The sequence below is a fragment of the Schistocerca serialis genome, chromosome 4, assembly GCF_023864345.2.
Source record: "Schistocerca serialis cubense isolate TAMUIC-IGC-003099 chromosome 4, iqSchSeri2.2, whole genome shotgun sequence".
NCBI lineage: Eukaryota > Metazoa > Arthropoda > Insecta > Orthoptera > Acrididae > Schistocerca > Schistocerca serialis.
This window is the reverse complement of record NC_064641.1, coordinates 327779073-327791308: the sequence shown is the minus strand read 5'-3', so window position 1 is coordinate 327791308 and position 12236 is coordinate 327779073. Positions and strand designations below refer to the sequence as shown.

At 43.9% G+C, this 12236-nt stretch overlaps 1 protein-coding gene across 1 annotated transcript in view; it reads left to right on the top strand.

Annotated features, from left to right (window-relative positions):
- The window catches only part of LOC126474111 (uncharacterized), a 53745-nt gene that overhangs the window by 22036 nt on the left and 19473 nt on the right, over positions 1-12236 (top strand). The window contains exon 3 of the mRNA XM_050101537.1: positions 10188-10383. Within this exon, the coding sequence (XP_049957494.1) occupies positions 10188-10383 (196 nt within the window). The remainder of the gene's footprint in view (positions 1-10187; positions 10384-12236) is intronic.

Sequence of the window (12236 nt, the reverse complement as noted above, 5' to 3'; positions counted from 1 at the left end):
CAGTCCCCTAGAACTTAGAACTACTTAAACCTAACTAACCTAAGGACATCACACACGTCCATGCCCGAGGCAGGATTCGAACCTGCGACAGTAGCGGTCGTGCAGTTCCAGACTGAAGAGCCTAGAACCGCCCGGCCACTCCGGCCGGCGTATTTGTGTTAGGACGGGGGAGGGGGGTGGGGGGGTAAAGAAACAAGAATCTCTCACCGCCCTCTCGAACCAAACCCTTGATGTGTGGATGTGTTAAAGGACATAGGAAAACTCTGTAACTGCCCTAAGTAAGAAGAATCTACCAAAAATAACTATTTCCTCTGTCTTATTGACAACAATGTCACTGTGTCGTGACATTATTATTGAGAAGTTTGCTATTCGTTATCAGAAGTTTGAATAAATGAAGTTTAACATGGGCCAAGATGGATAAAAAGTAAGCAAACAGTTTATTATTTTAACAGTAATCGCCATACCTGCTAACACATTTATCCCACTGTGAGACAAGACGGTCAGTACCTTCATGGAAAAATGTTTACGGATGCCTACGAAACAGTGACTGTACCCAGGCGCGCAAATCGACATCCACGAATGTTTTCCTTCGTGGCAACAAAACTATGGAAGTCGTATGGGGAGAGTTCGGGACTGTGTGGAGGCTGTGTAAGGGTTTCCCAGCGATAGTTCTGCAGTGTAGTCGAGATGCTGCAGGAGGTTACGTTTTTTCCCATCTGTGTGATTTTCATTCGGCTGCCCTTTTAATAACAAAAGATAAAGAATAAATTTTAAATGGACGCTCTGCTATTGGTGATCCCGGATGATACAGTATTCGAATTACTGTAGATATAGAAAAAGTAATCTAAATGTTTCTCAGCTACCTACTTATATGTATCTCATTGCACGTAGAGATCTTTAGGGTCCAAACAACGCAATACAATCCATCGGAATAATTGAATTCCGGGTTAAAAATGAATTGGCCCCATTACTTACACGCGTTATTTATAAAAGAAATCTAATTACTTTTCACCCAGTACCCGTCACACTTATTCATGGAGTAGGCATTTCACGAGCAAAGTGATGGGTACTTTAAAGTTTTATACATTCTGGATTTGGAACACTGCGACTGTCTTGTTAAAGGTTTCAGGAATTACTGCAACCAATCGCCGTTTTTTCTTCAATTTTTATTTATTCATGACCGGTTTCGAATTGCCTGGCGATTCATCATCAGATGATACAATTTAGTTTGCAGTATTGTGGGATGCCCGACCCCCGCCACACTCCAAAATAACTTGTATCACTGATGATGAATCGCCAGACGATTCGAAACCGATCATGAATAAATAAAAATTGAAGAAAAAACGGCGATTGGTTGCAGTGATTCCTGAAACCTGATGGGTACTTATTGCTGTATCTTCCCCGATTTAATCCAACACTCTTAATTTATAATGTATGGCCAATTTTGGTCGAGAATCTTGGCCAAATCTCTGTTAACGATCCAGTTTCTATTAAGTTCCTAACCACGAAGATAATTTTTTTGAACCAGAACGAAGCCTGTTGCGAAACATTTCTCTGCATTTTCGTTCGGCTTTTCTGGCACCACATCCTTATATACCACACATATATGTCTATCTGCTGATTCCTGTAACGGGTAATGTTCCAAATTTGACATACAGTCATCAATTGTGAACGACGGGAAACTCCACAGCGGACGGGACATAAACGACAACCGTGGATTACTTTTCGTGGATTACTTTATGAAACAAAATGGCCGAGCGGTTCTAGGCGCTACAGTCTGGAGCCGCACGACCGCTACGGTCGCGGGTTAGAATCCGGCCTGGAGCATGGATTTCTGTGATGTCCTTAGGGTAGTTAGGTTTAAGTAGTTCTAAGTGCTAGGGGACTGATGACCTCAGAAGTTAAGTCCCATAGTGCTCAGAGCTATTTGAACCATTTTGAAACAAAAGTTGTCAACAAACAAGTGCTACACACGTATTGCCAATCTAAGATCTTCGTACCGGGTGGTCAAGCTACAAAGCTCTCTAATGCAGTGCTGCACTGGTGGGGAAAGAGCTGTTTGGTCAACAGGGTGGCGCAGTGGTTAAGACACTGGCCTCACTTCAAATGTTTCTCTAAGTACCACAATGAAAATGCCGGTGTGGCTCCCTCGAAAAGAAAGTGGACAGTTTCCATTCCCACCCTCCTCTCTTCGGAGCTTGTGCTCCGTTTTTAATGACCTCGTCTTCGATAGGACATTAAACCCAAATAATTTTCTTTGTTCTCAAACCGATGTTCACCCATCTAGTCATTAAGGACTCTGTAAACTGTTTACTAAATAGTATGATGCCTCATCCACCTCTCACTTTCATCCTAACTGTTTCGCCTCTGTATATCCACATTAATAATATTCTCGGCATCTTTACTCGATTATCTTATGTCTCTTAAAGTTATTCTCCTTACTGTTCCTTCAAGTGTCAAATTAACTATTTTTGAATGGCTTCTTCCTACTTATACCACAGATATGCCGCACTCTAGTATTCCTAATACCGAAACTATATTTTAATGTGGAACACGCCGTGGTCTTGTTGTGGTCTCTTCAGTGCTGCCGGCCGCGGTGGTCTAGCGGTTATAGGCGCGCAGTCCGGAACCGCGCGACTGCTACGGTCGCAGGTTCGAATCCTGCCTCGGGCATGGATGTGTGTGATGTCCTTAGGTTAGTTAGGTTTAAGTAGTTCTAAGTTCTAGTGGACTGATGACCACAGTAGTTAAGTCCCATAGTGCTCAGAGCTATTTGAACCATTTTCTTCAGTGCTAGCACAATGGTCTCATATTCGGGAGGAAGACGGTTCAAATCCGCGTCCGGCCGTCCATATTTGAGTTTTCCGTGATTTCCCAAATTTCTCCAGGCAAGTGCCGGGATGGTTCCTTTGAAAGGGCACCACCAATTTTCTTCCCCATCCATGAAACTATGAGAGCTTGTGCTACATGTCTAACGACCTCGACGTCATTAGGACGATAAACTGTAATCTTCCTTTCTTTTTTTCAGTCGGAATACTGGTTCCGTTCGTCTCTCCATGGTAGACTGTTCTGTACAAGTGTCGTCTCTGCTCACTTCTCTCCATTACCAAATTCACTATCCTTTGGTACCTCAAGAAGTGTTCTAATAATTATTAATTAAGTTGTGCCATCAACTCCTTTCTTCCCTAACTCGATTCAGTACCTTTTCGTTTGTCATCATATGTACCTATCCGATCCTCAGTATTGTTCTGTAGCAACACAAGCTGCTACTTTCTACGTAACTGAACTATTTAGCGCCCAAGTCTCTGCAATCGAGACAAACACCTTTATAAAAACTCCCTAACATTTAAACCAACGATCGATGTTAATTAATTTCTCTTCGTCATAAATACTTTTCTTGCTGTTGTGAGTCTTCGTTTTCCGTCGTCTCTGCTTCGACCATAATCAATTATTTTGCTTTCCAAATAGCAGAATTCATTTACTGCTCTCCGTGTCTCATTTCCTAAACTAGTTCCCTCGACACCACCTTATGTAATTCGACTACACTCCATTGCCTCTCTTTTACTTTCGTTGAAGGTCATCTTAATCTTTCGCAGACAATATCCATTCCGTTCAGCTGGTCCGTCAAGTTCTTTTGAGAATGCATCTCGATGTCTTTGGCAAACCTCGACGACCGTATGTCTTCTCCTTGAACCTTTAACCTTCCAACGTCGTGCGGTATAATCGACTGTGATTATGTGTGCCTAATTAACTCGAAAGGCATCAATTCCGAAGTGAACTGAGCCAAACGATGTGAAAAGTGTACATCTAATCATATAGTCATCTAAATGAAAAAAAAGGAAGATTGGAGTTTAGCACCACGTTGATAGCGATATCAGTAGATATGGAGAAGAAGCTCAGATTACGGCAGGACGGGGAAGACGTCGGCCGTGTCCTTTTTGAAGGAACTGTCCTGGCTTTTGCCTGGAGCGATTTCGGGAAATTACGGAAAATCCTAAATCTGGGTGGCGGGATGGGGATTCGAATCGTTGTCCTCCTGAATATCACCAAAGTGGTAAGGTAATACAGTGCCATGATAAAGACTGAGTGCAAGAGATATAATTACATAGATGAGTTTTGAATCGTTAGCGGAATTTATTATTATTTAAAATAAACATTTTAATGAAATTCCAATCACGGGATGAAATAATCCCGTCGCCAGACCTACATAGGACCTTTTATTTCTGAAAGCAGTTGCTTATAATCGGAATCAAATTCACGTAAAAATGAGTAACGCACATATTGATGACGTAATTCATCACCTGCACGGGAGTGATGTTTTGTATTCAAGTCATCACGAAATATTTAGTTAAGTTGAAGGAAATAATTAGGAACGGAATGAAAATGAAAGAATTACAGTAGTACACGATACATAATAATGACGTAGCTTGACCTCAGCAATAATCTTTATTGTTACGAATTTTGATAGACAGAATTTTCTAAACTCTTGAAGTCAGCGCTGAACCTTACTAGATTTAAACGTTAATGCTTTTGAAGTACCATGGCACCCATGGAATACCGCATAAAATTATCAAAAGCACATATAATTAAGTCATACTGTTAAGTAAGAAGTAAAATATATTCTGATCTGGCAGATTCACTGGTTCCAATAGTTTGTTTAAGTACTGATTTCAAAAATTAGTTGTTGTTGTAATTCAAAAGTTATTTAATGACTTTAATCAATGAGCAACAATTTGAACATTCAGCTCAAAGAAATTCATTTACAATGGACACTCGGAACCTAGGATAATCGGCCATGGACCCTGTTCAAGAACTTGGTACATTGGAATAATAGCGACTACGAAACTAAAATTAATGTTCACGCAGAGGTTATACTGTTCATGCTACTCAATACACTCTGAAGAGTTTTACAAAGTTAAAAGTCTGAAGTGCTGCAACCGCGAAATAATAGCTCGGCGGCAACAGTACAGTTATATCCCGTCTCCAGTTGCAAAGATTCCTTATATTTACTCTGGCCAAACACCGCTCTCTCTTTGATCGCTGTCGGAGCACCAATAAAAGTCATCAACGTACCGTAGCATTTATAAATTGCAGTGCCTCTCGCACCCACAAGAAAGCGCTGCACATATATTTATTTTCTACGCCAGAGCCACATACACTTACGCCTTTTCTCACTCGCAGCTATACAACATCAAGATTACTAATCCCATGTCTCTAACGGCCCGCTATTGTTATCAAAGATTTTTTGCACTCCCAACGCTTTCTTCTATCCATTAAGACATTTTCATTGAGTCGATATTATAATGAGTAGCTGATATTATCAGTGTGACAACTGCGCTGATTTTAGAAATGGTTTTTAATCGTTTCAGATAATATTTAATTTAAATTAATTTATTTCTCAAGTTTCTTTTATAAAGTTTACAGAGTATTGAAACTGATCATACATGAAGAAGAAATTTCAGATATCGCTTTCGTGAAAAGGAATGAAATTAAATATTTTAGTAGTAATGCAGTGGTACATATCGCGTTGTACTTACACACACTTAAATTCCCTTGTGTTATTGTGCTGCATACTGCCTTGTAGTCTCACATACTTTTATTCCCGTTCAAAATTGGTTTTTGTTTTCCTTTATAGCTTTCTCAGTTTACAGTACGAGTAATCCTTGAGATAGGGTACCCTGTTTCACTCCCTTCTCCTCGATTCCTGTAACCATATTCTGGATTCTGCACAAGTTGTAAATGACCTTTAGTTTCCTGTATTTTATTCCTGCTACTTTCAGTATTTCGAAGAGTACATTGCAGTTAGCATTGTTAAACTTTTTCTAAATCTAAAAATATAATAGCGTAGTGTTGCATTTCCTTTAGTGTACCTTATAAGTCGCAGTATATTTGCCTCACGTGGTCCTACATTTCTGCAATTCTTTCAATTTTCATTCCGTTCCTCATTATTTCCTTCAACTTAACTAAATATTTCGTGATGACTTGAATACAAAACATCACTCCCGTGCAGGTGATGAATTACGTCATCAATATGTTCACGCAGAGGTTATACTGTTCATGCTACTCAATACACTCTGAAGAGTTTTACAAAGTTAAAAGTCTGAAGTGCTGCAACCGCGAAATAATAGCTTGGCGGCAACAGTACAGTTATATATCCACTGTAAATGAATTTCTTTGAGCTGAATGTTCAAATTGTTGCTCATTGATTAAAGTCATTTAATAACTCTCCAGTTTTGCTCATTGATTAAAGTCATTAAATAACTTTTGAATTACAACAACAACAAATTTTTGAAATCAGTACTTAAACAAGTCTAAAGCCGCCAGCACACGGACTGTGCATTCGAACGTCGACCGTTGAGCGTACCGAGTCTCTGACGTCATAACACGGAAAAAGCACGGTGGGGAGTTATTGCGAATGTGCAGAGCACTATCTAGCATGTGAGACGTTCTGAACGTGCGTTGGAAAGTAGGCAAATGAGACATGAGGCCATCCCTCTTCAGTACAGAGCCGCGAGGCACCATACTGGCTTTCAGTTGTAGCCCATATGTATATAAATATAAGCCCTTTCTGAGCTCCAGGAAACTGAGGATCTCTCGAAAACCCGTCGTTAATTGTATTATCTGTTGTAATAAAATGGCGGGAAACATCATATTGGTGGTTAAAAAATTGTAACTTGAATATTATGAAAGTATGTCGTTTCAAGGTAACGGCACTTCGAGGAGCCATCAAAAACGCATTGTTCTTGATACAATTTACTGTAATTAAATGACAATTAATAACATATCTGCGATGAAGCTATCAGGAGATGGTAAGATGGGAAGTATCGTCACAAACTATACACGGTCGGTGTAGTGTGATGAGTAGATCAGCAGAGCTATAATTTGAAAGGAGGTGTGTTGGTGGTTCGCGTCACACTGAAACCAGACCTCCTTTTAATAAATTTCGCGTTTTATAATAGGCCCAGATAGTTTCTTACTAGTTTAACAGAAGTATGGTCCGTAAAATTCGATGTTATTTACAAGTAGCTACGGGTGCGCTCTTCCCAAGTAGTGAGTTTGTTCGGTTGGCTTTATCTACAAGACAGCTTGCACTACTTGCAGTAAGATATTTTGCACTTTCTTGTTTCAAGTGTGGTGTTTCATATGTTTTAAATATTCTGCTAGTGAATAGGAATAGTGGTCCCGTAAGAATGACCTTAGGATTTTACTGAAACATGATAATGATGAAATACTATTAATCAGCCGGCTGGTGTGGCCGTGCAGTTCTAGGCGCTTCAGTCTGGAACCGCGTGACAGCTACGGTCGCAGGTTCTAATGCTGCCTCGGGCATGGATGTGTGTGATGTCCTTAGATTAGTTACAGTAGGTTTAAGTAGTTCTAAGTTATAGGGGACTGATGACCACAGATGTTAAGTCCCATTTTACTATTAATCTTATGTGGAGAACTATTGTAATTTGTGTCGCACTATTTGTAACTGAACTTTTACAAGCCGATGTCCATACTGGCTGAACATGGTAATCTCCTTTTGGCCCTGTATCTTGTTCATGGATGTTGTTTTTGTTGTTGTCTTCAGTCCTGAGACTGGTTTGATGCAGCTCTCCATGCTACTCGATCCTGTGCAAGCTTCTTCATCTCCCAGTACCTACTGCAACCTACATCCTTCTGAATCTGCTTAGTGTATTCATCTCTTGGTCTCCCTCTACGATTTTTACCCTCCACGCTGCCCTCCAGTACTAAATTGGTGATCCCTTGATGCCTCAGAACATGTCCTACCAACCGGTCCCTTCTTCTTGTCAAGTTGTGCCACAAACTCCTCTTCTCCCCAATTTTATTCAATACCTCCTTATTAGTTATGTGATCTACCCATCTTCAGCATTCTTCTGTAGCACCACATTTCGAAAGCTTCTCTTCTCTTCTTGTCCAAACTATTTATCGTCCATGTTTCACTTCCATACATGGCTACACTCCATACAAATACTTTCAGAAACGACTTCCTGACACTTAAATCTGTACTCGATGTTAACAAATTTCTCTTCTTCAGAAACGCTTTCCTTGCCATTGACAGTCGACATTTTATATCCTCTCTACTTCGACCATCATCAGTTATTTTGCTCCCCAAATAGCAAAACTCCTTTACTACTTTAAGTGTCTCATTTCCTAATCTACACTCCTGGAAATGGAAAAAAGAACACATTGACACCGGTGTGTCAGACCCACCATAGTTGCTCCGGACACTGCAAGAGGGCTGTACAAGCAATGATCACACGCACGGCACAGCGGACACGCCAGGAACCGCGGTGTTGGCCGTCGAATGGCGCTAGCTGCGCAGCATTTGTGCACCGCCGCCGTCAGTGTCAGCCAGTTTGCCGTGGCATACGGAGCTCCATCGCAGTCTTTAACACTGGTAGCATGCCGCGACAGCGTGGACGTGAACCGTATGTGCAGTTGACGGACTTTGAGCGAGGGCGTATAGTGGGCATGCGGGAGGCCGGGTGGACGTACCGCCGAATTGCTCAACACGTGGGGCGTGAGGTCTCCACAGTACATCGATGTTGTCGCCAGTGGTCTGCGGAAGGTGCACGTGCCCGTCGACCTGGGACCGGACCGCAGCGACGCACGGATGCACGCCAAGACCGTAGGATCCTACGCAGTGCCGTAGGGGACCGCACCGCCACTTCCCAGCAAATTAGGGACACTGTTGCTCCTGGGGTATCGGCGAGGACCATTCGCAACCGTCTCCATGAAGCTGGGCTACGGTCCCGCACACCGTTAGGCCGTCTTCCGCTCACGCCCCAACATCGTGCAGCCCGCCTCCAGTGGTGTCGCGACAGGCGTGAATGGAGGGACGAATGGAGACGTGTCGTCTTCAGCGATGAGAGTCGCTTCTGCCTTGGTGCCAATGATGGTCGTATGCGCGTTTGGCGCCGTGCAGGTGAGCGCCACAATCAGGACTGCATACGACCGAGGCACACAGGGCCAACACCCGGCATCATGGTGTGGGGAGCGATCTCCTACACTGGCCGTACACCACTGGTGATCGTCGAGGGGACACTGAATAGTGCACGGTACATCCAAACCGTCATCGAACCCATCGTTCTACCATTCCTAGACCGGCAAGGGAACTTGCTGTTCCAACAGGACAATGCACGTCCGCATGTATCCCGTGCCACCCAACGTGCTCTAGAAGGTGTAAGTCAACTACCCTGGCCAGCAAGATCTCCGGATCTGTCCCCCATTGAGCATGTTTGGGACTGGATGAAGCGTCGTCTCACGCGGTCTGCACGTCCAGCACGAACGCTGGTCCAACTGAGGCGCCAGGTGGAAATGGCATGGCAAGCCGTTCCACAGGACTACATCCAGCATCTCTACGATCGTCTCCATGGGAGAATAGCAGCCTGCATTGCTGCGAAAGGTGGATATACACTGTACTAGTGCCGACATTGTGCATGCTCTGTTGCCTGTGTCTATGTGCCTGTGGTTCTGTCAGTGTGATCATGTGATGTATCTGACCCCAGGAATGTGTCAATAAAGTTTCCCCTTCCTGGGACAATGAATTCACGGTGTTCTTATTTCAATTTCCAGGAGTGTAATTCCCTCAGCATCGCCCGACTTAATTCGACTACATTCCATTATCCTCGTTTTGCTTTTGTTGATGTTCATCTTATATCCTCCTTTCAAGACAGTGCCCATTCCGTTCAACAGCTCTTCCAAGTCCTTTGCTGTCTCTGACAGAATTACAGTGTCATCCGCGAACCTCAACGTTTTTATATCTACTTTACCGTTTACTTTAATACCGTTCATGGATATGGAAATTTTTATTTATGTGTACTGCAGACAGAACAACATGACTAGCATACGCACAAGGGTGGAAATGTGCGTTTCAATATAGCTAACGTAGGAGTTTTACACTTGTCAATTTCGTAAGGACTATAACTGGGGAGTCAGACACAACCGACTAGTGCCGCTGGAGCGCGTTGCGATCGTGTATACAGCGCCGAGGCAGACTTACCGTATGCATCGCTGAGCGCTCAGCAGCACGTTGAACTTGGCGTGCTCAACGTTAACGTTCGAAAGCACGGTCCGCGTGCTGACGGTGATTTAACTAATCATTCCCGAGGTAGCTTCTAATTTGTGGTACGGGAGATGTAACTGAGCAGCGACCTAAGTCGCTCTGTTTCTGTCCCTAGCTCATCGGCCGATGGTACCTGGTGGAGGAAGTGGCGCCAGTCCGGCTGTCGTCGGACACAACGTGCGACTGGTACGACTTCTGGCGCGACGAGAACGGCACGCTGACGGTGCAGTGGTTCGTGCGCTCCGAGGACCGCACGGAGGCCGTGGTGCCCGCCATCCCCGTGACGGACGGCGGCGTCTGGCACCTGCCCGGTACGTATCTCCACACGAGCGCTCGCCGCCTCTCCCATCCGCGCTGCGCCCTTCTGTTCTCCTCCCCTGTCCTTGGGCAGAAGTACTTCCACAGCTTCACGTACTTGAACAACGGGCTGAGAAAGGCTGGCAAATACAGGTTGTCGGGGGTAAACTACACAGTCCAGTCACATTAATGTGGGAACCGCAGATGTTCGATGTTAACAGTGCATGTGTTGTCGTAATGTGGAAAAGGAGTGATTTAGCCGACGTTCAAAAGGGCATGATCATTGGCTTTAGGGCTAAGGATAAAAGCATTTCCGAAACGGCTGTGTGTAGACTTTTCGCGTGCCGCCTTGGTTGAAGTATACCAGGCATTAAAAATGATGTTATATATATAAAAAAAAGTGCCGTGGCAACTGGGTTGCACCACAGGCCATACAAGACACGAGTGAACGATGTCTGTGAAGACGTGTATAAGCGAATAGACCTGTAACAGTTGAGCAACTGATGGCCCAGATGAACCGAAGGGCTACTAACAGTGTCTCCTCAACGACTGTTCAGCGGACACAGGTGCATATGCGCCTCTGCAGCAAGTGCCTGGTTTATGCACACATTAAATGAAACATAAACTTGTTTCATCTAGTGTCAATAACAGTCACGGTAAAGCCTAACGTAAAATGTTCGCATTTAAAGTTAGGCACCCATGCTGACCGCTGTTCATCGTCGACGAAAGCTGGAATTTGCACGCAAATACTTCAGCTGGACGCCCAGTGAGTGGTGAGAAATGTCCTTTTAAACAGATAAATCACGTTTTATGCTCCATCGGACAGACGGCTGTTCATGCGTACAGTGTGAAGCATCTAAAAATAAACACACTGCAACAATCGTTTGAAGCTTCCAGGCTGGAGGGTATTCCCTGGGATCAACATAAGTTTGAGGACCCATGACCGCCCCCACATGCAGTTAATTTTTTCCTCGACATGATAGCATCTACTAGCAGGACAACACAATGTGTCAAACAGCTCGCAGTGCACGTGTGTGGTTCCAAGAGCACCAGGATATGTTTGCTGCACCATCCTGGCCACCAAATTGCTTTTTTTTACACCCAATCGAGAGTCGGTGGGACCATCTCGAATGAGCTCTTCGCATCATGGATCCTCAAACAAGAAGCCTTACGCAGCTGGCCACGGCACGGGAGACACCATGGCTCCGCATTCGTATCGGTACCTTCCACAACCTCACTGACTCCCTTTCTGCACGTCTTGCTGCTGTTAGGACTCCAATACGTGATTATTCAGGCTACTGACAGGTGATCACATTAATATGACTGGGCCGTGTACAACAATACGAGGGCCGTTCAGAAAGATCCTCCGGTTGATTTAAAAAAATACACAAAGTTAAATAAAAATATTTTAATATATACATCTTACAACTACATCTTTGCACTATTTTTCTACATAGTCTCCATAGCGATTGAGGCACTTATCGTATCTCTTCACAAGCTTTGAAATTCCTTCTGCACAAAAATCACCCGCTTGTGCCTGGAGCCAGCCTGTGACCGCATCTTTGAGCTCTTCGTCGTCATCAAACCGCTGTGACCCGAGCCATTTCTTCAAATGCATGAAGAGGTGATAATCACTTGGCGCCAGTTCTGGGCTGTAAGGTGGATGGTTGATAACGTCCCACTTGAAGGACTCAAGAAGGCCCGTTGTTCTGCGAGCAGAGTGAGGACGGGCGTTATCGTGCAAAAAAACGACACCGGAAGTCGGCATACCATGTCGTTTGTTCTGTATAGCCCGTCGTAACTTTTTTATTGTTTCACAGTACACGTCTTGATTAATGGTCGTACCACGTTCCATGAATTCAACCAA